This window comes from Ahaetulla prasina, chromosome 8, assembly GCF_028640845.1.
Source record: "Ahaetulla prasina isolate Xishuangbanna chromosome 8, ASM2864084v1, whole genome shotgun sequence".
Taxonomy (NCBI): Eukaryota; Metazoa; Chordata; class Lepidosauria; order Squamata; family Colubridae; genus Ahaetulla; species Ahaetulla prasina.
The window spans coordinates 46,828,868-46,851,631 of NC_080546.1; the positions used below are offsets into that span (position 1 = coordinate 46,828,868).

Below are 22,764 nucleotides of genomic sequence, written 5' to 3' on the forward strand. Positions count from 1 at the left end.
ATAAATCATGTCAATGTATTATATATAGATTCTTTGCTTTGAAATGGTTGTACACCTAGAAGTATGCTTTGCGCTATTTACAAAGGTGCAATTCCTTTAAAGAGTTGAAGGCAAGTGTAAATTGCAACAGGCAGGGCTGTGAATGTACCATTCTGTATCTTATGTAAGGAACATGCAGCTATCCCAGCTAAAAGTCATTTTGTGTGTAAGAATTTGCAGTCAAGGCAAAATTCATGCCTTTCATGAAGTACCTTTTCCTCTTCAAGTCCAGCACACAACTGTAAAATTGAGTATATTTTAAAACTCATTTTGCCACAACTATATATTTGAAAAGAGAAAATAAAGCTGAAAATCAACTGAAAAGTAATTAACATTTTGATAAGGATTCTTATTCTTATTATTCTTATTATTATTAATATAATATTATTAATAATAATAATAATAATAATAATAATATATTATTATTATTATTATTATTATTCTTAATATTATTACTATTATTATTGATAACTTTCAGTTAGATGAATAACTGAAGGGATGATATTAGATGAATAATAAGGGATGATATTATCCACAAATTATCTGTTGTGAATAGAATGTACAATTGCATATGGTATACTTACATTCTTTACATAGTCAGGAAGGGAATGTAGTAAAAAGTGTTCTGAAATTTCTTGTTTGCATAGTTAGGAACTTGTTAAATCAGTTTAATCTAATGACCTAAAATAATCTCTAAATCTTCATTGTACAAGCAAAGCCTAAGGGCTAGAATAAAGCAGTCTGGAATTTTTTGTGTTGCAACTTTATCATATTTGTCCCCTGTTTCCCTGAAAATAAGACATCCCCTTATAATAAGCCTAATCGGGCTTTTCAGCGCATGTTCTAAAATAAGCCTCCCCCTGAAAATAAGCCCTCCCTGAAAATATTTAAATGCAGAGCTGGAAATCAGGTAAGACGGCAAGAGGAGCCCCATCTTGTTCCACGTGCCCCAAAATAATAAGACCTCCCCAAAAATACTTGACATTTTAGATATAAAAAAATAATTCTATTGGTGCCAATTATGATGGCACAAGGGTAGGAAGGTCTTAATGAAAACCATAACTCACATAAACTGTAGTTGTCCCATTTCAGATCTCATACTCTCACACACAGTTGCTAGGTGAGGAAAACAATTTAATCAAAGCTGAGCAAATAAGAGAAAAGGGAAGAAATGTAAAGTTTCTTGGAAAGAAAGCTCGCCTGGGTGGTTTTGCTGTCAACAAAAGCCCACAGAAAAATAGTCAAAATCCATGCCAAAATTCAGAGAGATAACTCAGGTTTCTTAGCCAATCCAAGGTCAGAGTTTCATGAGCATGATTCACAGAAATAACACACCAGAACAGGAAATCAGAAAATCCAATTGAGGAACATGAGTCGGGGCTGCCTCTTAAAGCAGGCTATCACCAGCCATAGATTTACTTCCTCGCTTGGCAAGGAGCAGCACCAAGCATCTTTGCTTATGCTCTCCTTCTCCACTGTATTTGCAGGAGAGCTTGGAACCCATACATCATAATCTGACTAGTTCAATTGTTCTAATAAGTGCTTGTGTTTGATCAGCCAGTTTGACTGCTGACTTTGCGTCTCCTGAGTCTGACATTTCATTTGTTCAGTTGGAGCAGCTTCTTCAGAGTCATAGTCTTAAGTCCTGGGCCATGATATTAGCCAATTATATGTGTCCAGGTTGTAGCTATCATAAAAAGAGAGAGAGCTAAATGTCTTCAGCCTTTTTCTCAGTTCATTCTGATCATTTTTAGCATTGATAAGTGATATATAAAGCTAAAACTTCTAAAGATGAGGTATTCATATTCTATCTGCCATACAATATTCTGAAAAATAATAGTTATGCCCATTCCAAATGAGACTGGCCTATGTTGAAAAAATCTTGACAAGAAAAGAATATTTAAAAACACAAATTAAAAATGTTAATTTAGAAAATATCCCACAATGTCAGACTGAAATATTAAGAACTTCTTACTTGAATGTACTGTATTTGGAGCTTTCCATATTTGACAATTGTTTATTCAGTAATATAAATCTTCCATTGTTAAGCACTTGTTTGCTTCATTCCAAGAATTTAAAAATTCCATAAATTCACATGATCTGAATAAAGTGATTGCTTGTAGTCAGACATGAATAAATACATTGTTTTGCTCGTATCTCTGTTATGTATAATGTTGAGTCATTGAAAAAGTTTTGTAAACTGTTTTCTAATTCTTTGAAATCTAAAGGAAACAAATGAGAGGCAAAGTAATCATACACAGTCAGACTTTTAAAATGTTTATAAGAAAGGAATAATTTTATGAAGTTGTTATTTCTTTGCCTGTATGCCTTAATCAGAACAATTACTAGACAGGGACTAGGGAGAAATGCCATCAAGATAACTCCATTACTACTTGAAATCCCTAGGCTACAGTCTTCTGAACTTTAGTCTAGCTAACAGAAGCAATAAAGTAGCAAGATTATAAACAATGCATTTTCTGCGATAAATCCATATTTCAATGTGGTTAACTTAACTTATGGAAAAACTATATAATATTTTTATTCCACAAGACTTTTAATAATTGTATTATTCTCTCTTATAATTTTGTTATGCTGTTTTATGTGTAAGTGTCTGTAATGAATGTTTTGAGCTTTTAGGAAGTAAATCCATTCGCTAGGAATAGTAGTTTGTGCCTGTCAGATGTTTGTAATCTTAGAACTCTCCTTGGCAGTCTCAGCTATTTCCTGCAGCTGACTTTACCTTTCTAAAAGGTTCTGCTAAATGAACAAAAAATAGAAATTGACATATAATAATGAAAAATACCAGTCTTTACCATCATCTGTATTTTAGGCTGCTTCTGGAGTTTTTGCTCTGTGCTATATTCTTAGAAATATATCCATCTGCTCAAAAGAATGAAAGAAATAAAGAGGAAATTTTGAGTCTAGAAGGTAATCATTATAGGAGTGTCATCAGTTTGCTTTCTGATAAATTGGTATTATTTGATTGACCTACTCATCTTGGTATTCATTTGTGGAATAGGCAAGTTTCATAATAATAATCATCTTTTTGGTAGTGGCTACAACAATGATGTGGTACTAACTTTGTAACTGCTCCCCAAATTTGAAAAAAAATCTGTCCATAGTGAACACATTAACTCCAGTTGTATTAAAATATTTTTATTGGATAGATTGATTATAAAACATACCATAAGTGATTGTATCATTCCAATGGCTTGACAAGGAAATGTTAAAAGTGCTTTTTTGAAGTGGACTAGAACGTGGGTGTCAAACTCGACTGAATCATGTCATGTGACTTATTGCGACTTTTTTTGTCTTCGCGGAACTGGGGGGGGCATGGCCTGTGCATGGCCTGTGCGTCACTCATCTGGCCCATGGGCCACCAGTTTGACACCTCTGGACTAGAAGAATCTTGATGAATTTAACTGATTGACCTTTGATACTCAAGCAGTTCTAATGACAAACCACTGGACCAGAAAAGGAACCTATTTTGACCATATCAAAAAGTGACAAAAGCCATTCTAGAGCGAGGGAATGGCTTATATTGTTTATATACCTTGGTTCAACATGCCTCTTTTAGATCACTCCAAAAATAAATGTCACACAGAAGCTATTACTTTCTAATGGAAAATGTGGCATAATTTTTTCTTTGTAGTTTGTAATGATTACATTACCATTATATAATCCCTGAAATAAATTTACCTTTTTTTGACAAAAATAAACAGGATCAGTAAGACTTAAAGGTGGCAGAAATGAGTTTGAAGGCACAGTTGAAATATATCTAAATGGAATATGGGGAGCAATCTGCAGTGACCACTGGGATAATGCTGATGCTTCAGTGATATGTCAACAACTTGAACTTGGGTAAGTAAATTAATGTTGACTAAATAACATTATTCTTGGAAGTTTTTCACATCATTCGTAAATACAGTGGCAGTTACTTCCAAATTTCTCATCTATTACAGTGCCTGAAATATAGCTTGCATTATTATTTTAGATAAATGGATTAATGGATAAATGGATTACTTCTTTTCTAGAATGCTAGTGACTAATATTACATTGATTCATTAAAAGTAATTATTACTGTACTTATAACAAAATAATATGCTATATACTATTGTTAAAAAGAAAGGTTAAAATGTGATTTAGTATTTCTTCAGAAACAGAATGTTAATTTGAACAGGTGTTACCTTTATTTAGTTAGGGTTAGCCTGTGCAGTTTTACTAAAGAAAATGAGTATGATTGCAAGCTTGCTTTATAGTTTTTAATCGTCTTTTCTTTTTCTTTGGTAAAGGGGATAAACTGCTTAAATTTTAATCCTGAAGATTTATATATGTGCCATAAACTTTGCTTCTTGGCAAGGGAATATTTATCTAGATGAAAGTAGAAAATTAGCATTTTCTGTATCTATTTGTTTTCATCAAATGGTATTCCAGATTTTTGGAGCCCAGTTCTGGTAAGATTTACAGAGAGGTATTGATTTGATACAGTGAAATCCAGGATACAGACTATTTCTGTGGTTATTCTATAGAAAGTACAATATTGTAACTTTCCTGCTATAATGAATTCAATAGAAACCTGGTCATATATGAAGTTCAACATTAATTAATTAATTAAATTTATTGTCTGTCCATGTTACTATAGGGTAACCCTGGGCAGCTTACAGTTACATCTAAGTTAAAATATAAAAAGTTAAAATCAAACATTAAAACCAAAGACACATGGGGAGGGTGGAGGCAGAATGTGGGGGAGTGGGATCTTTTTATTACTGAATCAACCACCTCCATTGTGCTGTTTCTCCACTGGGGCCCCAAGCTACATCTTTAGGCTCTTACAAAAGTATAGGAGGGTTGGAGACAACATCATATCGGAGGGCAAGATATTCCCGATGGCAGGAGCAACAGCAGAGAAGACCCTCCTCCTGGACCCTGACAGTGAGAATAATCAGGCTGACAGGACCCGCACCATGTCTCCTCTCCCAGCACATGTGGTACAGGCCAATCCCAGTGGAGTGAGATGGTCCCACAAATAACCTGGACCCATGCCTTGAAGAGTTTTAAAGGTTTTCATCAAGATTTTGAATTGCATCAGGAAGCAGACTGGTAACCAATCAGCATGAGCAGTAGTATTATAAGGGCCATTTTTGGGGCTCCAAAACTACCCACGCTGCTGCACTCTGCACCAGGTGTAGCTTCCGAATGCTCTTTAAGGGTAGCTCCATGTAGAGCCCATTACAATAGTCCAGCTTTGAGATGACCTGGGACTGAATGACAAGGAATTCTGCATTTTGATGAAACAAATGCTTGAATTATATTCAGATCTTTGTAAATATCCTTCCTTTTTTCTGGATCTTCATGCTAGCATTTCTTTTTCATATTATCTACATTGCTTTTAGTGATTTTAGTTCCCTTTAAAATAGATTATGCTTAAAGCAAAAATATTGAAATGTTTATCTGGATCTTAGGGGTTAGGGAAAAGATGCAATCTTGCATGCCTGGCTAATTTTCCACATGTGCAAATTTCTATTTAAGAAATAGCATGAATCCTGTACAAATTAATCTTCAACAGAATATTTTTTTCGTCCACACACATGAAGTTAAATATGTTGTTCTATATGAAGTACAGTAATATATACTTGCCATTTTCTGCATGGGTATGATTCCCAGGTAAGAATTTTGTAATTTAGTAAATAAGTAAGACTGCTCATATATAGATCCCATTTTAATTCATATTACTAGTCAGAGATAAAATAAGGCAAAATAGTATAAACACAGTTCTGTAATTTTTCCTTTACTATCTTGAATAGCTTGTGTCTTATAGAGCTAAACTGGTTATCTCAAGAATAACGCTAATTCTTGCCTTATCTTCAATGAGAATGTCTGTTTTAATCAAGAAGTCCAGTGCTTTGAGAACAAGAAAACTTAAGACCAAAGTGCATTATGAATCTTTGAACTGAAATAGAACAAAAAATCTCACGGGACATTAAACAAAATATGCTTCTTAAGGACTGTTGTTTAAATGGAATGGGTCAATACTTGCCAAGTTCAGCCCAGATCTAATCTCTATGAAGATACTTCCTGTTACTGAAATTTAGCTACTGTCATCCACCTAAACTGTAACAGTTTTGTTACACCATCTTGTTAATTTAACTTATGAATGTTTTAAAGCCTTCCTAAATTATGTCGCAAATTAATTATTTTTTCCTCATAGTTTTTATATTTATATATTTAGCTAGCATCATTTTTGAATAATTCTACTATTTAAATGTTTAGATAATTACTTAACGCTAAAATATGAATTAAAAAAAAGATAAGCACTGTTATTCTATTGTTAAAGATGCTTATCAAAAAGCAAGTTTTGAAAAGTATACAACTGCTGGATGTAATAGGCAGATGCTTGTATTTACAGTATGTTATGAGGATAGGTTCACTGCTCTTTTATAATTCTCTAAATAGCAATAGCAGCAGCACTTAGACTTATACCACTTTACAGTACTTTACAGTCCTCTCTAAGTAGTTTACAGAGTCAGCATATTGCCCCCAACAATTTGGGTCCTCATTTTACCCACCTCGGAAGGATGGAAGGCTGAGTCAACCTTGAGCTGGTAAGATTTGAACTGCCAAACTGCTGCTAGCAGTCAGCCGAAGTAGCCTGCAGTGCTGCACTCTAACTACTGCATCACCTCAGCTCTAAAGCAATTAGTTGTAGATTGTCACTGGATCTATCCACCTTGCTGATGGTGATATCTCTTTTCTTCCATCTTTCCCTGCATTAGAACCTACTCCAGAGAGCTAGGTCTTCACATAATGTGTCCAAAGTAGGATAATTTGAGTCTAATCATTTGTGCCTTGAGCGAGAATTCTGGATTTGTTTGTTCAGTAATACATTTGATTGTCTTCTCAGCTGTCAGTGGTTTTCATAGTGGTCTTCACCAAACAGTTTTGGAGCTCACTAAAGAAATTACTATTTGGTGAAATTTTGAAAACAATTTAGTTGCACTTTAATCTTGCACTTTTGCATTGGTCCCATAGCTACTTGATGTTTCTCTGATAATTTGTGGATCAGGGAAAAACATGTCATATTTAGCATGGAATCAAATAATAACATAGTTTGTAATTATCTTGGCTTTCTTCTTCATTATCTATATTTGTTGTTCTTTCCATAGGCAGAGAGGTACAGCAAGACACATCCTATTTTCTGGACCAGGCCTTGTTCCTGTACACTGGAGCAATGTGTATTGCCATGGCAATGAAGAAAACATCATGCTGTGTGAAAAAACTATTTGGCAAGGTCGAATGTGTCCCCAGAATATGGCAGCTGCTGTCACATGCAGCTTTTCCCATGGTAAAAGAAAAAAGAAACATCATTTAGTCTTACACCTCGCAAACAGCAGTGTCATACAAGAAGATGTGATGGAGGATTACATAGTAGAAAACTATTGATAATAAAATTATTAAGTCAGTCTTCTTGAGTATGGTGCCCTCTAGATATTTTGGGGTTAATAATTACGGAATTTTGGGGAATGCCACACCAAGAAAGTCTAAAATAAGTTAATTCAGAATGATACCATCGACAATATGGGTGAAATCTAATTTTTTTTACTACCGGTTCTGTGGGTGTGGCTTGTTGGGAGGGTCATGTGACTGGGTGGGCGTGACTGGGGATCAAAAGACAAACTCACTAGCAATGTCCTGCTGGAGCAGGGTTGGACTAGATGACCTCTAGGTCCCTTCCAGCCCTTGATTATCTTCTGAAGCTGCGTCTAGTGCCAAGTTTGTACTCCTTCCTTCCTCTCCTTCCTTCCTTCCTTCCTTCCTTCCTTCCTTCCTTCCTTCCTTCCTTCCTCCCTCCCTCCCTCCTTTCTTTCTCTCTCAAAAACGAACCCTCCCACACACACAACATTTTCCCTCTCAGCAGGCTTTCTCTGGGAGGAAAACGGATTCCCCCCCCCCTGTTTTTTGGTTGGCCTAGCAGAACCTGCTGGGAGGAAAAACGGACTCCCCCCCCCATTTTTTGGCTAGCACCCAGCTGAGCTGTGTGATCATCAGAGGCTTTTTTTTTACTTTTAAAAGCCTTTTTTCGGCTTTTGCTTTTAAAAGGAAAAAAAAAAAACCTCTGATGATCGCACAGCTCAGCTAGGCATTGGGGGGGAGGCAGGGATTTTTGCTACTGGTTCTCCGAACCACCCACCGCCATCACTACCAGATCAGGCGATCCAGTCCAAACCGGGAGCATTTCATCCCGGTCGACAGGCACTCCATGCTAAAACACAGTTCTGCTACAGTGATATAAACAGTGGTTCTGGGATCAAAAAGAGAGTTGTACAAAATTCTTACCTTGTCTGTGAATTGTATTCCAAGAGCAGTGAATTGAGAATTACTGTCTCTTGCCTCATCTCTTTCTTTTCTCTTTAAAAAAAATTATCTGCTGCCTGAAATTTCTCCTTCAGATTGGTTTTGAAGACTTCCCATTGGATTTATGCAAAAGGTTAAGAAATAAGAACATTTTCGTTGGGAGTGCTCTTGTTTTTGAAATTCAAGGCAGGCTTCCTCTCCCAGTAATTTTTATACTTCAGTATTCAGTTTGATTTTGAATGTCCACTCTATTAAAAAATAATGGGCTTTATGTTTTGTGTGTTATTTACTTTTAATATTTTCCCCGTCTGGAGAATTTTGTACTTTATTTTTATTGTTACTGAAAAACTCATCTTCCTGTTGTGCAGATGTTGGTGCTTTTCACTTTTTGTCCATCAACAACTTATTTGATTGCCTACATTCCTCCTTCACATTTTTATCATGACATGTTAGAGGAAAAATGTCTCACTAGTTGACATTGCTTAGGTTCAGTTATTCAGTATAGATCACAATGAGCCTCCTAATTACCCATGAATTTCACTAAGAAAAACAAATTTTGATTACTACCGGTTTTTCTTTTTTGGTATCTAAAGGAAAGAAGTTCAAATTAGAATTCTATGGGATCTGTTAGAAACAAACCCAGAACATACAAAGAAGTAGGATTTCCCATTCTGAATTTACTCACTATTATTCAATAGAAGGTGGAATTCTTGTGAAGCTGATTAAAGTATGAGCTCATGTTTCCCTGAGCAGTTGCTAGAAAGGCATGCCTATCATTTGAGAGTGATGCCTTGATAGTCAAGGCATGTAATATGGTATGTATTTGTGTAGGCCAAAAATACTTGTTGGTGTGGTAATTTGTCACCTTTCAAAAAAGTGCATGCCATGCTTCTTCCTAGCTCCCAAATGGAGCATGTTTTGTCTGCTAGTTGATTGTTAATATTTAAAATATCCAGTTCGAATTTTCATTACCCTCATGCTTAAATCATATTTTTGTACAGAAACTGCACAGAGATTAGGAATGTTATGGCTTTGCTTGTATTCCTTTCCTTTTTAATAAAACAATGCTACAAAGGCTCTTTTTAAAAAAGCTCCTTTTATGTGTGTCTAGAACTAGAAAAACATATTTCAAAAAGGCTTCATTGTTCTTTTTAAGAGGACTCCTTTAATAGAGTGGCATTAAAAGGTCACTTGAGGAGGGCTAGAGTGAAAGATACATAGAGCCCTGTAGACAAGTTTATTCAGCTGTTTTTTTCCAACTTGTTAGCTATCTTAAAATCTTGCTTATTCTCAGATGTAGCTAGCAAGGAATTCCATCATATTAAAACAGGGTCCCATTAGAGATTAGAGCAGCTTGCATGTGAGGAGAGGGAATTGCATGAAAGTAGTTTGGAACATGGCAGTATTACTAATGCCTAAATTACAATGTTCTTGTATATATTTTAATCCAACCTTTCCCTCTCCATTTATTGGGCTTGTCATTGGCCATGGCAACTGGGAACACTACGTATTGCACTTCCCAATCCATTTGCATTCTAATTCTTGGCCAGCATTGAACACAGCTAGGTAAGCTTGTCTGGGCAAGAAAATTTTATTTAAGATGCGATCAGTACGGCCAGAAACTAGGATCATTGCAGTAATAGCAATAGTACTTAGACTTACATACCGTCCCAAAGTGCTTTATAGCACTCTCTGGGCAGTTTACAATGTATGCCACCAACAATCTGGGTCTTCATTTTACTGACCTTGGAAGGATGGAAGGCTGAGTCAACCTTGAACCCCATTAGGACTGAACTCTAGGCTCTGGGCAGAGTTTGCCTAAAATACTGCATTTTAACCACTCGCCATTAGCGCTCCCTAATCTAATTATTAGATTGAGAAAAGAAATATATTAATTAATTAATTAATAACACTTTTTTCTATTCTGTTCCATGATTTGGTAATGAAAACTGATTTTTCTCTTCATGTTTTCATGTTCAGCCTCTGATTTTATTCCAATCCGGCTGGTGGATGGGAGGAGCGCTTATGAAGGAAGAGTTGAAGTCTACCATGCTGGCCAATGGGGAACCATCTGTGATGACCAGTGGGATGATGCTGATGCTGAGGTAGTCTGCAGGCAGCTTGGCTTTGGGTTAGTTTGTACTAGATATGTTATTTTCATTCGAAAAACTAAAAGCACCCAAAATGTTTAAGAAACTTCAAAATACTTGTTTTCCTTCATGGAATAGATCTAATCAGTTTTGAAATCCAATAATATTATTTTTAAAAATAAACTTCCTGAAAATTTTGGAGGATTGGTTCTTAGTCTTCCATATCTTAACTCTCACTTTGTTAAATAATCTGTTTTCCCAAAAATAGACACACAAGGCATTTTTTTTTCTTTAGAAGGATGCATATACCTTTTCAGACATTTTGTTATGGTTTTTATTAGTTACAATATGTTTAAAGTAATAAAAAGGGCAGTAATATTGATGACACTATTTTGAATTAAAGCTAATTCGAGCTCAAGTGTTATTTGCCACTTTGAAAATAGTTTTCCATATACCCAAATCAATAACTGCATTCAAATAACGATAGAGAGAATTGACTATTGTAAAATGCTATGTTAGGTATTTTATTTTGGTTTTGAGAAACTTTTTCCCCATCCCAAGATAATTAGTCCCCTTAGCAAAACACCCTTAGTGGGAGACTGGTGGCTCTGCACTTCCTCTTTGTTCCTCTCTCTTTCTGTTGTGGATTTTCTGCCTGATTTGAGGAAGAAAGGCAAACCCACTTTGGCCAGATTTGTATACTTGATACATATACCACAGCTTCAGAAACACAGTTTTAGAAATGGGCCAGTGTTTGGGAAATGCTTAAGTGAAAAAGAACTTTGCTTTCTTCTTTCTTGTAACATAAAGTGTTCAAATGGGAACCATTTTATTGTTTATTATTGAATATACCAGTATATAATCCATTTGGTTTGTTGATGGTTTTTAAATAGTTATTGGACCATGAACATCATCTTTGTTACATAAGTATCCATAAGTGTCCATAGGTCATTCTTCTCCAAGTGGTGCTCTCCAAATTTATGAGATCATTGCTTTAAAAAACCCAAGCTTGTTATAATCTCAGTAGATCTGGAGGCATTCATATTAGAACCAGGGAAGTTCAGAAGCTCCTTGTGACTTGTATTTGTCCCAAAGGAAGCTGAGGCTGAATTTACTGGAAGCTAATTTTCAAAAAAGGAAGAACAAACCAAAAACAAAAGATTGCCCCCCCCAACTCAACCGAATATAAACACAGATATAAAGTCCTGCACAATGTCCAGATCTTTTATCCTGCCAACAGAGAGTTGACCAATCCAGATATTTCCTCCTCCTGAATAAAAATGTAGATTTACCTCTCTCTGTCAGTGTCCTTTCCTGCCTGCCTCTCTCTCCCCCCTCCCCCGCCACAACTCTGCCAGAAGCTGCACTATGAAGAAAAAGGTTCAGGACAGAAGATTGAATAACTGGCTATTCAAATTAATTACGTATAAAATAAGATACATAATTTATAAAATTAACGTTCTTTGTTTACTGTGCTGATCATTGACCAAATAAAAATTACTTGACAAGAACATTCCTACCCCAATGTACAAATCATCATTCTCATTTAAATATGTGACACATTGTGGAAAAGTCTCTCCTCCTCTAAATCTGGAAAAGATCCAAATGATCATTTCATAGCATGTTATAGTGAGTCACTTAGTTCTTGCACTCAGACAAGTCAGAGCAAGCGTTCCAAGGTCACATAGTTCCCATATAGGATGTTCATCATAGATAGCTTGAACATGCATGTCCATTAGCAAAAAGTCCCAAATACAGAGAAAATTGCTTTACACTGATAAAGAAGCAAGATCATCATAAAGGTAGATGGAGGTTTCCCTTCATAGTGTGAAATCACTACTAGAAAGGAAACACAGAAGGCTTGAGCTAACTGCTGCTCCAGAAGCTGACAATGGAAGAAGGGAGAGCTAAAGGGGCATGGTAGAATGTATCTTTGAATCATTCCTCTTCTCAAGCCATGAACTCTTCAACCAATTAGTCATTATCAGGCACAGACTGGTACAAGAATTCCATTCCTAAGTATGCTACTAGAGCTGCACAATAAAGAAAGTAGAAATAAACATATGTGTAATGCTATACTTACATAAGTCAAATATGATTACATCATTGAATAGTCCTGAGATCTTATTTTCACACTACATACTCACATGGAAACACATGAGTATATAAATATACACACTCCCCCTCTTCTCTTTGCAGCAGAAACATCAAAATGGGTGAAAGAGCAAGAGATAGATGATAAGGAAAAGAAAAGAGCACAGTTCTAATTATGTCTTTCAGAGACAGTTAATCTCACTCAGCAAGATTTCAAGCATGGTTAAACTTCAAATTAATCCTAAAATTCTTTCAGCAGATGTATCAGTTTGGATTCAGCCAGCACCTAAATTATGTCCATTCCTTTAATTTTAAAAGTTTCTTCTATTCTTATCAACTAATACAGGGGTGTCAAACTCACGGCCTGCAGGCTGGATGCATCACGCACTGGCCATCCCATCCTCATTTTAGCAAAGGGGAAAAAGTTGCAATATGTCATGTGACGACAATGTGTCATCACAAGTTGGACACCCCTGAGCTAATATATGACCCATTCAGTTAACACAAATTGTTGAGGTAACAGGAAATCATCTTTTTACCAATCAAATACTTAGGATGCCCCTGGTGGATAAAGTTACTAAGATTTATTCCATCACATATTTTATAGGTCCTGAACTGATAAATTATTTCCTGCTAGTATACATTTTTCTTGAATGAGTTTTAGCTAGCAATCTGAATACATTTTTGTAGATGTCTGCCTTACCTCATGACCCTTGTCCCACTTGTCTAATTAAGGGTCTTGGTTTATGAAGACCTGACAGCGTTATTTAGATGGTCTAATCTAAATTTGTATTTGAAATTGCAAGCCAGCAGTTGAAGAGTAAAAATACCAGTATAAAAGTAATTAACTTAAGATTTAATTAAAACAAATCAGTTTATGGAAAGGCCACACCTGAAAATAGTATTGTCTTCATACAGTATAGGAAATATTAGTGGCATTAACATCAAAATGTGTACAGTAAATTTGATCAGTTTTGAAAAGCAAAACAGACACTGATGGGCCTCACTGGAAAACTAGTTCTAGTTTCACTGTTTCCCAAAACAGTTGGAGAATGTTGATGTAAAATTTTTTCTTTCTGTTCTGTCTGATAGTTGTGGAGTCTCTGTACTAATCTCGAGTATTGGTAATAATAAGTATTGTTTTTAGTGGAAGCTGCTTTGTAGACCTGCAAGAGGAAATATTTACATGTTAGGGCAGTGGTTCCCAACCAGTGTGCCGCGGCACTAAGGGGTGCCGTGAGATCTTTTGAGGGTGCCGGGAACTTTTGAGCTACGGAGATTTTAAATATCTATTTCCTTATAAGGGTGCCGGGAACTTTTGAAAGGCTTTCCAAGGGTGCCTCAAACAAGAAAAGGTTGTGCCTCAAACAAGAAAAGGTTGGGAACCACTGTGTTAGGGAGTGGGGCTTTGAATCATTCTTGAATTTAGTAGTGAGTTAAAAAGAATTTTCCAGGTCCCTTTCTCAGAACTGGGAGAAAGGCAGGCTGCTGTAGAAAGAAGGTTGATCTGTTTATTTCCGCACAACAAAGAGGTTTGTTCTTGGTGGCAGCAATTAGATGGTACATCAGTCAAGTTTTTATAGGATATTGAGCCCTTTATGGTAAATGTGTGGAGGAGAGGTGTGTGTGTATCTGTGTGCATGTGTGACTGGTGCTTCTAGAGGAAACATTGTAATTCTTATTTAAAAGAGCACCTGTAAGTGCTCTTTTTGTTATACATATGGATTTTGTAGTTGCCCCTTAGGAGTGTAGGAAGTGTGGGCATACTGGTAAGAGTTTTTGTCTTTTTAATTTGTTTCGGCTTGCAGGATCAGCTTCTATTTCAGTTCTTTGCATAATCAGCTTGTCTCAGGCTAAAATCAGTGATGAGCAATATAGGAAGGGGGGTGGTGATTCTGAGGCAGAACTGAAAGTCATGTTTTTCTGGTTTCTAGCCTAGTGGCTTAACACTACATCAAACTGGCTTTCTAAAATATTCAGCTAACTGGTTATAAACAAATATATATATAGCTACTATTTTGGCCTATTGGAAACAGACATGCAAATAATGTTAAAAAGAAAACACAGATTGAATAATGGATGCTCAGTGTGTTTAACTAAATTGGTCTAGGTGTTTCCTTTGCAGTAATCTTAGTGTGTGTGCATTCAAAAAATGTACGCTACTCCTCCTTGCATTTATAATATTCATATCTCATGAGAACCAAAATTAAGTATTTCAAACTCTTCAATTCTGTGGATTTCAACCCAAGCTTATGTCCAAACAGAATGTCGTAGACTGGGCTATGAGCTTTCGTTAAATCAGTGAAGTTTCTGAATCTCCTTTCTAAGCCTTTCTTCTTAATTTGCTGCTCAGTATGTTACTCCAAATATTGGATGAGACTAGGAGTGGTTTCAGTGCTGTGAATGGATCTCTCGTAGAATCTAGGTGTGAAATGCAAGCTCAGTATGGATGCAAGCACTTGTATGGAATACAAGTATCTTTTTGATCCCAATTGCAAACTGTAATTTGAATTGCAACTTAAATTTGCAGTTTCAAAAGTTGAATTCCATAAGTTGAAAAGAAGTTCCATTTGCCTTAAACTCATATTATTACTCATTTTTAATAAAAAAATATGCAAAGCTGTAATGTAAAAAAGCATAGAAAGATGCTTTGGCAAATAGACTCATTTTCTAAGAACTGAAATCTACCAAGAAAGGAGAGATAAGAGATATAGTAGCTGGGCATGGGATGACGTGAGAAAGAGATAACTTAGCTATGTGGCTCTTCTCAGTTAATCCATCTGCAGATTGTAAACTAAAACCTCTTGGCAATAACCTTCCTGCTTGTCATAGATTGTCTTTGGTATTACTATCCAATATGCTTTCCAGGATTCACAAACAGAGAACATGAAGTGCCAGTTCAAGACTTCAAATAAAGTCTTATTTTATTTGAATTCCTAACCTCCAGGGATTTGAAATGCAGTCTCAGCATTGTAAGCCTAAATATAGCTATATAGCATATATATATATATATATATAGCTACTATTTTGGCCTATTGGAAACAGACATGCAAATAATGTTAAAAAGAAAACACAGATTGAATAATGGATGCTCAGTGTGTTTAACTAAATTGGTCTAGGTGTTTCCTTTGCAGTAATCTTAGTGTGTGTGCATTCAAAAAATGTACGCTACTCCTCCTTGCATTTATAATATTCATATCTCATGAGAACCAAAATTAAGTATTTCAAACTCTTCAATTCTGTGGATTTCAACCCAAGCTTATGTCCAAACAGAATGTCGTAGACTGGGCTATGAGCTTTCGTTAAATCAGTGAAGTTTCTGAATCTCCTTTCTAAGCCTTTCTTCTTAATTTGCTGCTCAGTATGTTACTCCAAATATTGGATGAGACTAGGAGTGGTTTCAGTGCTGTGAATGGATCTCTCGTAGAATCTAGGTGTGAAATGCAAGCTCAGTATGGATGCAAGCACTTGTATGGAATACAAGTATCTTTTTGATCCCAATTGCAAACTGTAATTTGAATTGCAACTTAAATTTGCAGTTTCAAAAGTTGAATTCCATAAGTTGAAAAGAAGTTCCATTTGCCTTAAACTCATATTATTACTCATTTTTAATAAAAAAATATGCAAAGCTGTAATGTAAAAAAGCATAGAAAGATGCTTTGGCAAATAGACTCATTTTCTAAGAACTGAAATCTACCAAGAAAGGAGAGATAAGAGATATAGTAGCTGGGCATGGGATGACGTGAGAAAGAGATAACTTAGCTATGTGGCTCTTCTCAGTTAATCCATCTGCAGATTGTAAACTAAAACCTCTTGGCAATAACCTTCCTGCTTGTCATAGATTGTCTTTGGTATTACTATCCAATATGCTTTCCAGGATTCACAAACAGAGAACATGAAGTGCCAGTTCAAGACTTCAAATAAAGTCTTATTTTATTTGAATTCCTAACCTCCAGGGATTTGAAATGCAGTCTCAGCATTGTAAGCCTAAATATAGCTATAAGAGATCTTTTCATATAATTCCTTGCAATATAATAACTCTTTTGCAAAACAATTTATTTCCTTGCCATTTTTGGTCTGTTCCTCTTTTACTTACTGGGTAATGAATAAAAAGATTATCAAGGGATTAGGAACATTTTTTTTAAAATGTTTTATTATGAATTGTGCTTGCTTAAAAATTCAGTGATGTGAATGATATTAATGTTACAAAATGTATTTTAGAAAAGTGTATAAATTAGAAATGAAAAGTATGAATGGAGAGACATTTCTAGTTTTAAATAGCATCCCTCATGTATAATAATCTCTTCCAAACCCCAAGAAAGCTTCTTGGTAACTAGTTCAAAGAACATAGCTGGGGCAAAAAATGGATACAGTATTAAACATGAATTTGCATTTGATATATAATCATTTAATGTATATTTATGCTTTTGTGAATCTGTGTATGTATGGAAAAAAGTTTAATCCCCCCCACCTTAGTAGCTTCAACAGTGAATAGAATAGAGTGACAGAAATCCAAACCTCCAGTGGACGGCAACAAAGAATGAATGTTTTTGTGACTTTTTGCTGCCATTTGATTTTTGCAGTTCTTAGTCTTGAAGCAATCCAGACTCACTAGATTGCTCTTTGTATTGAAAAAATAACAATGGTATAAATAGCACCATAGGAGAACAATAATAATTGACAAAAAGGAAAGGATTATATTTTACTATCTACTTGCCATTTTTGGTCTGTTCCTCTTTTACTTACTGGGTAATGAATAAAAAGATTATCAAGGGATTAGGAACATTTTTTAAAATGTTTTATTATGAATTGTGCTTGCTTAAAAATTCAGTGATGTGAATGATATTAATGTTACAAAATGTATTTTAGAAAAGTGTATAAATTAGAAATGAAAAGTATGAATGGAGAGACATTTCTAGTTTTAAATAGCATCCCTCATGTATAATAATCTCTTCCAAACCCCAAGAAAGCTTCTTGGTAACTAGTTCAAAGAACATAGCTGGGGCAAAAAATGGATACAGTATTAAACATGAATTTGCATTTGATATATAATCATTTAATGTATATTTATGCTTTTGTGAATCTGTGTATGTATGGAAAAAAGTTTAATCCCCCCCACCTTAGTAGCTTCAACAGTGAATAGAATAGAGTGACAGAAATCCAAACCTCCAGTGGACGGCAACAAAGAATGAATGTTTTTGTGACTTTTTGCTGCCATTTGATTTTTGCAGTTCTTAGTCTTGAAGCAATCCAGACTCACTAGATTGCTCTTTGTATTGAAATAATAAGTATTGTTTTTAGTGGAAGCTGCTTTGTAGACCTGCAAGAGGAAATATTTGAATCATTCTTGAATTTAGTAGTGAGTTAAAAAGAATTTTCCAGGTCCCTTTCTCAGAACTGGGAGAAAGGCAGGCTGCTGTAGAAAGAAGGTTGATCTGTTTATTTCCGCACAACAAAGAGGTTTGTTCTTGGTGGCAGCAATTAGATGGTACATCAGTCAAGTTTTTATAGGATATTGAGCCCTTTATGGTAAATGTGTGGAGGAGAGGTGTGTGTGTATCTGTGTGCATGTGTGACTGGTGCTTCTAGAGGAAACATTGTAATTCTTATTTAAAAGAGCACCTGTAAGTGCTCTTTTTGTTATACATATGGATTTTGTAGTTGCCCCTTAGGGGTGTAGGAAGTGTGGGCATACTGGTAAGAGTTTTTGTCTTTTTAATTTGTTTCGGCTTGCAGGATCAGCTTCTATTTCAGTTCTTTGCATAATCAGCTTGTCTCAGGCTAAAATCAGTGATGAGCAATATAGGAAGGGGGGTGGTGATTCTGAGGCAGAACTGAAAGTCATGTTTTTCTGGTTTCTAGCCTAGTGGCTTAACACTACATCAAACTGGCTTTCTAAAATATTCAGCTAACTGGTTATAAACAAATATATATATATAGCTACTATTTTGGCCTATTGGAAACAGACATGCAAATAATGTTAAAAAGAAAACACAGATTGAATAATGGATGCTCAGTGTGTTTAACTAAATTGGTCTAGGTGTTTCCTTTGCAGTAATCTTAGTGTGTGTGCATTCAAAAAATGTACGCTACTCCTCCTTGCATTTATAATATTCATATCTCATGAGAACCAAAATTAAGTATTTCAAACTCTTCAATTCTGTGGATTTCAACCCAAGCTTATGTCCAAACAGAATGTCGTAGACTGGGCTATGAGCTTTCGTTAAATCAGTGAAGTTTCTGAATCTCCTTTCTAAGCCTTTCTTCTTAATTTGCTGCTCAGTATGTTACTCCAAATATTGGATGAGACTAGGAGTGGTTTCAGTGCTGTGAATGGATCTCTCGTAGAATCTAGGTGTGAAATGCAAGCTCAGTATGGATGCAAGCACTTGTATGGAATACAAGTATCTTTTTGATCCCAATTGCAAACTGTAATTTGAATTGCAACTTAAATTTGCAGTTTCAAAAGTTGAATTCCATAAGTTGAAAAGAAGTTCCATTTGCCATAAACTCATATTATTACTCATTTTAATAAAAATATGCAAAGCTGTAATGTAAAAAAGCATAGAAAGATGCTTTGGCAAATAGACTCATTTTCTAAGAACTGAAATCTACCAAGAAAGGAGAGATAAGAGATATAGTAGCTGGGCATGGGATGACGTGAGAAAGAGATAACTTAGCTATGTGGCTCTTCTCAGTTAATCCATCTGCAGATTGTAAACTAAAACCTCTTGGCAATAACCTTCCTGCTTGTCATAGATTGTCTTTGGTATTACTATCCAATATGCTTTCCAGGATTCACAAACAGAGAACATGAAGTGCCAGTTCAAGACTTCAAATAAAGTCTTATTTTATTTGAATTCCTAACCTCCAGGGATTTGAAATGCAGTCTCAGCATTGTAAGCCTAAATATAGCTATAAGAGATCTTTTCATATAATTCCTTGCAATATAATAACTCTTTTGCAAAACAATTTATTTCCTTGCCATTTTTGGTCTGTTCCTCTTTTACTTACTGGGTAATGAATAAAAAGATTATCAAGGGATTAGGAACATTCTTTTTAAAATGTTTTATTATGAATTGTGCTTGCTTAAAATTCAGTGATGTGAATGATATTAATGTTACAAAATGTATTTTAGAAAAGTGTATAAATTAGAAATGAAAAGTATGAATGGAGAGACATTTCTAGTTTTAAATAGCATCCCTCATGTATAATAATCTCTTCCAAACCCCAAGAAAGCTTCTTGGTAACTAGTTCAAAGAACATAGCTGGGGCAAAAAATGGATACAGTATTAAACATGAATTTGCATTTGATATATAATCATTTAATGTATATTTATGCTTTTGTGAATCTGTGTATGTATGGAAAAAAGTTTAATCCCCCCCACCTTAGTAGCTTCAACAGTGAATAGAATAGAGTGACAGAAATCCAAACCTCCAGTGGACGGCAACAAAGAATGAATGTTTTTGTGACTTTTTGCTGCCATTTGATTTTTGCAGTTCTTAGTCTTGAAGCAATCCAGACTCACTAGATTGCTCTTTGTATTGAAAAAATAACAATGGTATAAATAGCACCATAGGAGAACAATAATAATTGACAAAAAGGAAAGGATTATATTTTACTATCTACTTGCCATTCTCCTGATGATTATTTATTTATTTATTTATTTATTTATTTATTTATTTATTTATTTATTTATTTATTTATTTATTTATTATATTTGTATACCGCCCATCTCCCGAAGGACCCAGGGCGGTTCACAGCCAAAAAACAACAGAAAACATATAATACATATAAACAGCTAAAAGAATAGACAGTTAAATTCAATTGATGCCCTAAAACTATAAGTATAAATTTTAAAACCTCATTTAAACCCCTTTTTTTAAAAATCCCAATTTAAAAACTACGTTCAAGCTAGTCCTGCTCTTCGAAATAGTAACGTCTTCAGCTCGCGGCGGAAAGACCTGAGATCGGGGAGCTGACGAAGCCCCAGAGGGAGCTCGTTCCAGAGGGTAGGGGCACCCACAGAGAAGGCCCTCCCCCTAGAGGTCGCCAGCCGACATTGTTTAGCTGACGGTATCCGGAGGAGGCCCTCTCTGTGAGAGCGCACTGGTCGGTGAGAGGCTAATGGTGGCAGTAGGCGGTCCCGTAAATATCCCGGCCCTAGGTCATGGAGCGTTTTAAAGGTGATAACAAGTACCTTGAAGTGAACCCGGAAGACCACCGGGAGCCAGTGCAGACTACGCAGGAGGGGTGTTACATTATTAACCCCCCAAGCCCTATAGCTATTAAAACTGTACGCATAGAACCATTTATATAGTTCTAACAAGTTTAAATGATAATTCCATTTTTCATGATTAGACTTAAAACCAATTAGACAGCCATAAGAATTGGCTGGTGACTAGTATTGCATGTGGAGATTTGCACAGAACACAATGTGAAACAGAACAAGCTTGTAGAATCACCTTCTGTAAACCAAAATCTAGTCCACCGTCTATTTCTTCAAGGTCACATTTTTCTCTGCTAAATTGAAATTTTAATCAGTTGAATGAATTGCTGAGCACAGGGGCAGAGGGCTACGGTTCGTGGGAAGATGGTTCTAAGGTGGAACATAGCGTGAAAACATAGTTGACTGCCTGAGTGACCAGTAAGTATGTACCTCAGCAACAGGCAGTTGAATGCCCACAATGTTCCTTGCTGGGGCATGTCCCTCATATGTGTGTCCGAATGCCAATTTATCTCTTTGCTGATAAAGGCCATTTATTCCTGATGATGTCTTGGGTGACAAAAAAAGACAAATATTACTGCATTGATTGATTTCTTAAAGAAATCATGTTCTAAAACAGTAGCCCATGCTTCTATCATTTCTTCTTGGTCAATTGTCAAGAGACTTTTAAATATTATTTATAAGTAACTATCATAGGAAAAACAGTCCTTTCTTACCCTAGTCTATAATTTATTTCTGTTTCACTGGTTCTGTTTCTTCATAGCCGGCAGCCATTCTGATTATAAGATTCAGTTATAATTCACTCTGCTCTAGACAAAGAAATGTTTTTTTTAAAAAAAAAATATTAGTCATGGAGGAGACTGAGATTTATCTTGGGAAAATATGTTGAAAATAAACCAGGATGCATAAATCATTTTAAATGTAAACCTGCATTTTTCAATCGTATATACTATAACTGTCTGGCTTTGTATCCAAAAGGGGCTCTTGTTTCAAATTTTACTCCTCCTTCCTTCTACTTATATTTATATTTTCTCTTGAGGGTTCCCCCCCCCCCCGTCTCTTGTACCAGTTTATTGCATTTTGAAAACAAATAGCAATTGAACTTACATTTTTCTCTCCTAGACTATTTTAATATGTTCTGTTGGAAGAAATATCCATCTGGGTTCAGTTCCAAGTGGGGACAAAGACACTGGAAACATGGAGGGTGCTTGGAAAGATGGTTTAATGGTGGTCAGGATCACATGGCTTGAGTTCCTAAACAGAAAAAAGGGGATGAGATCCTGTGCACTCCCTAGCTTTATGCTTTTTCTGAGCTTTGAATTTCCTGGGGCACAAGAAGAGTACCCTGATTGGCTGTCAGACTCCCAGGGGGTGGGGGGGTCTTAGCTAGCCTTGCTGGCTGTTGTAATCTTCCCAGGTGTCATGTGGTGAGTTTCTGTTGCTAGATGGGTCCTATTATGTTGCAGTTGATGATGGCCCATTGACAAAGGTGGGGAGAATGAGTTTCTACCTCTGACCCATTGACAAAGGTGGGGGGAGTGAGTGAGCTTGGCTGAGGCTTTAATGGCCCATTGACAAAGGTGGGGGGGGGGTAGTCAGGAAGCTGCTTTGTCTTTAAAACATGTTTCTCCATTTCTCATCCAGGGAAATATATTCTGCCTTTTTAAATATTTTCTAAAATATTTCATTCTTCTAGGAGCGGGGGTGGGTGCTAAATTCCTATAGTTCATTTAAATAAAAAATAACAGGTTCTCTAGTTTAAGGATTGTATATTCTATTTCCCAAACGAAATATATTTACTTAAAAGGCTACAGAAAATCAGCAGAAAGTCTCTTCATTGATGTATGTGGCCTTAGTATCATTTTGAATGGTAGGATTTGCACAAGTAGTATAGATCATTTACACAGTTAAATTGCAGAGTGGTTGTCTTGCCATCAGTTTTCCTCTGTTTATTATGTTTG

At 35.7% G+C, this 22,764-nt stretch overlaps 1 protein-coding gene and 1 long non-coding RNA gene across 3 annotated transcripts in view; one reads left to right on the top strand and one right to left on the bottom strand.

The window, feature by feature from the left end:
* PRSS12 (serine protease 12) overlaps positions 1-22,764 on the top strand; it is a 49,386-nt gene that overhangs the window by 4,602 nt on the left and 22,020 nt on the right. The window contains exons 2-4 of the mRNA XM_058192707.1: positions 3,762-3,900; positions 7,203-7,381; positions 10,372-10,522. Of these exons, the coding sequence (XP_058048690.1) occupies positions 3,762-3,900; positions 7,203-7,381; positions 10,372-10,522 (469 nt within the window). The remainder of the gene's footprint in view (positions 1-3,761; positions 3,901-7,202; positions 7,382-10,371; positions 10,523-22,764) is intronic.
* LOC131202978 (uncharacterized) lies at positions 1,173-22,763 on the bottom strand. Of its 2 annotated transcripts, XR_009156269.1 has the most exons (5): positions 21,911-22,763; positions 21,520-21,612; positions 2,853-2,919; positions 2,015-2,261; positions 1,173-1,726 (listed from the first exon to the last, which is right to left on the bottom strand). It is a non-coding gene; the product is annotated as an uncharacterized LOC131202978 (long non-coding RNA). The 2 variants fall into 2 exon arrangements; XR_009156268.1 differs by having other exon boundaries at positions 1,173-2,261.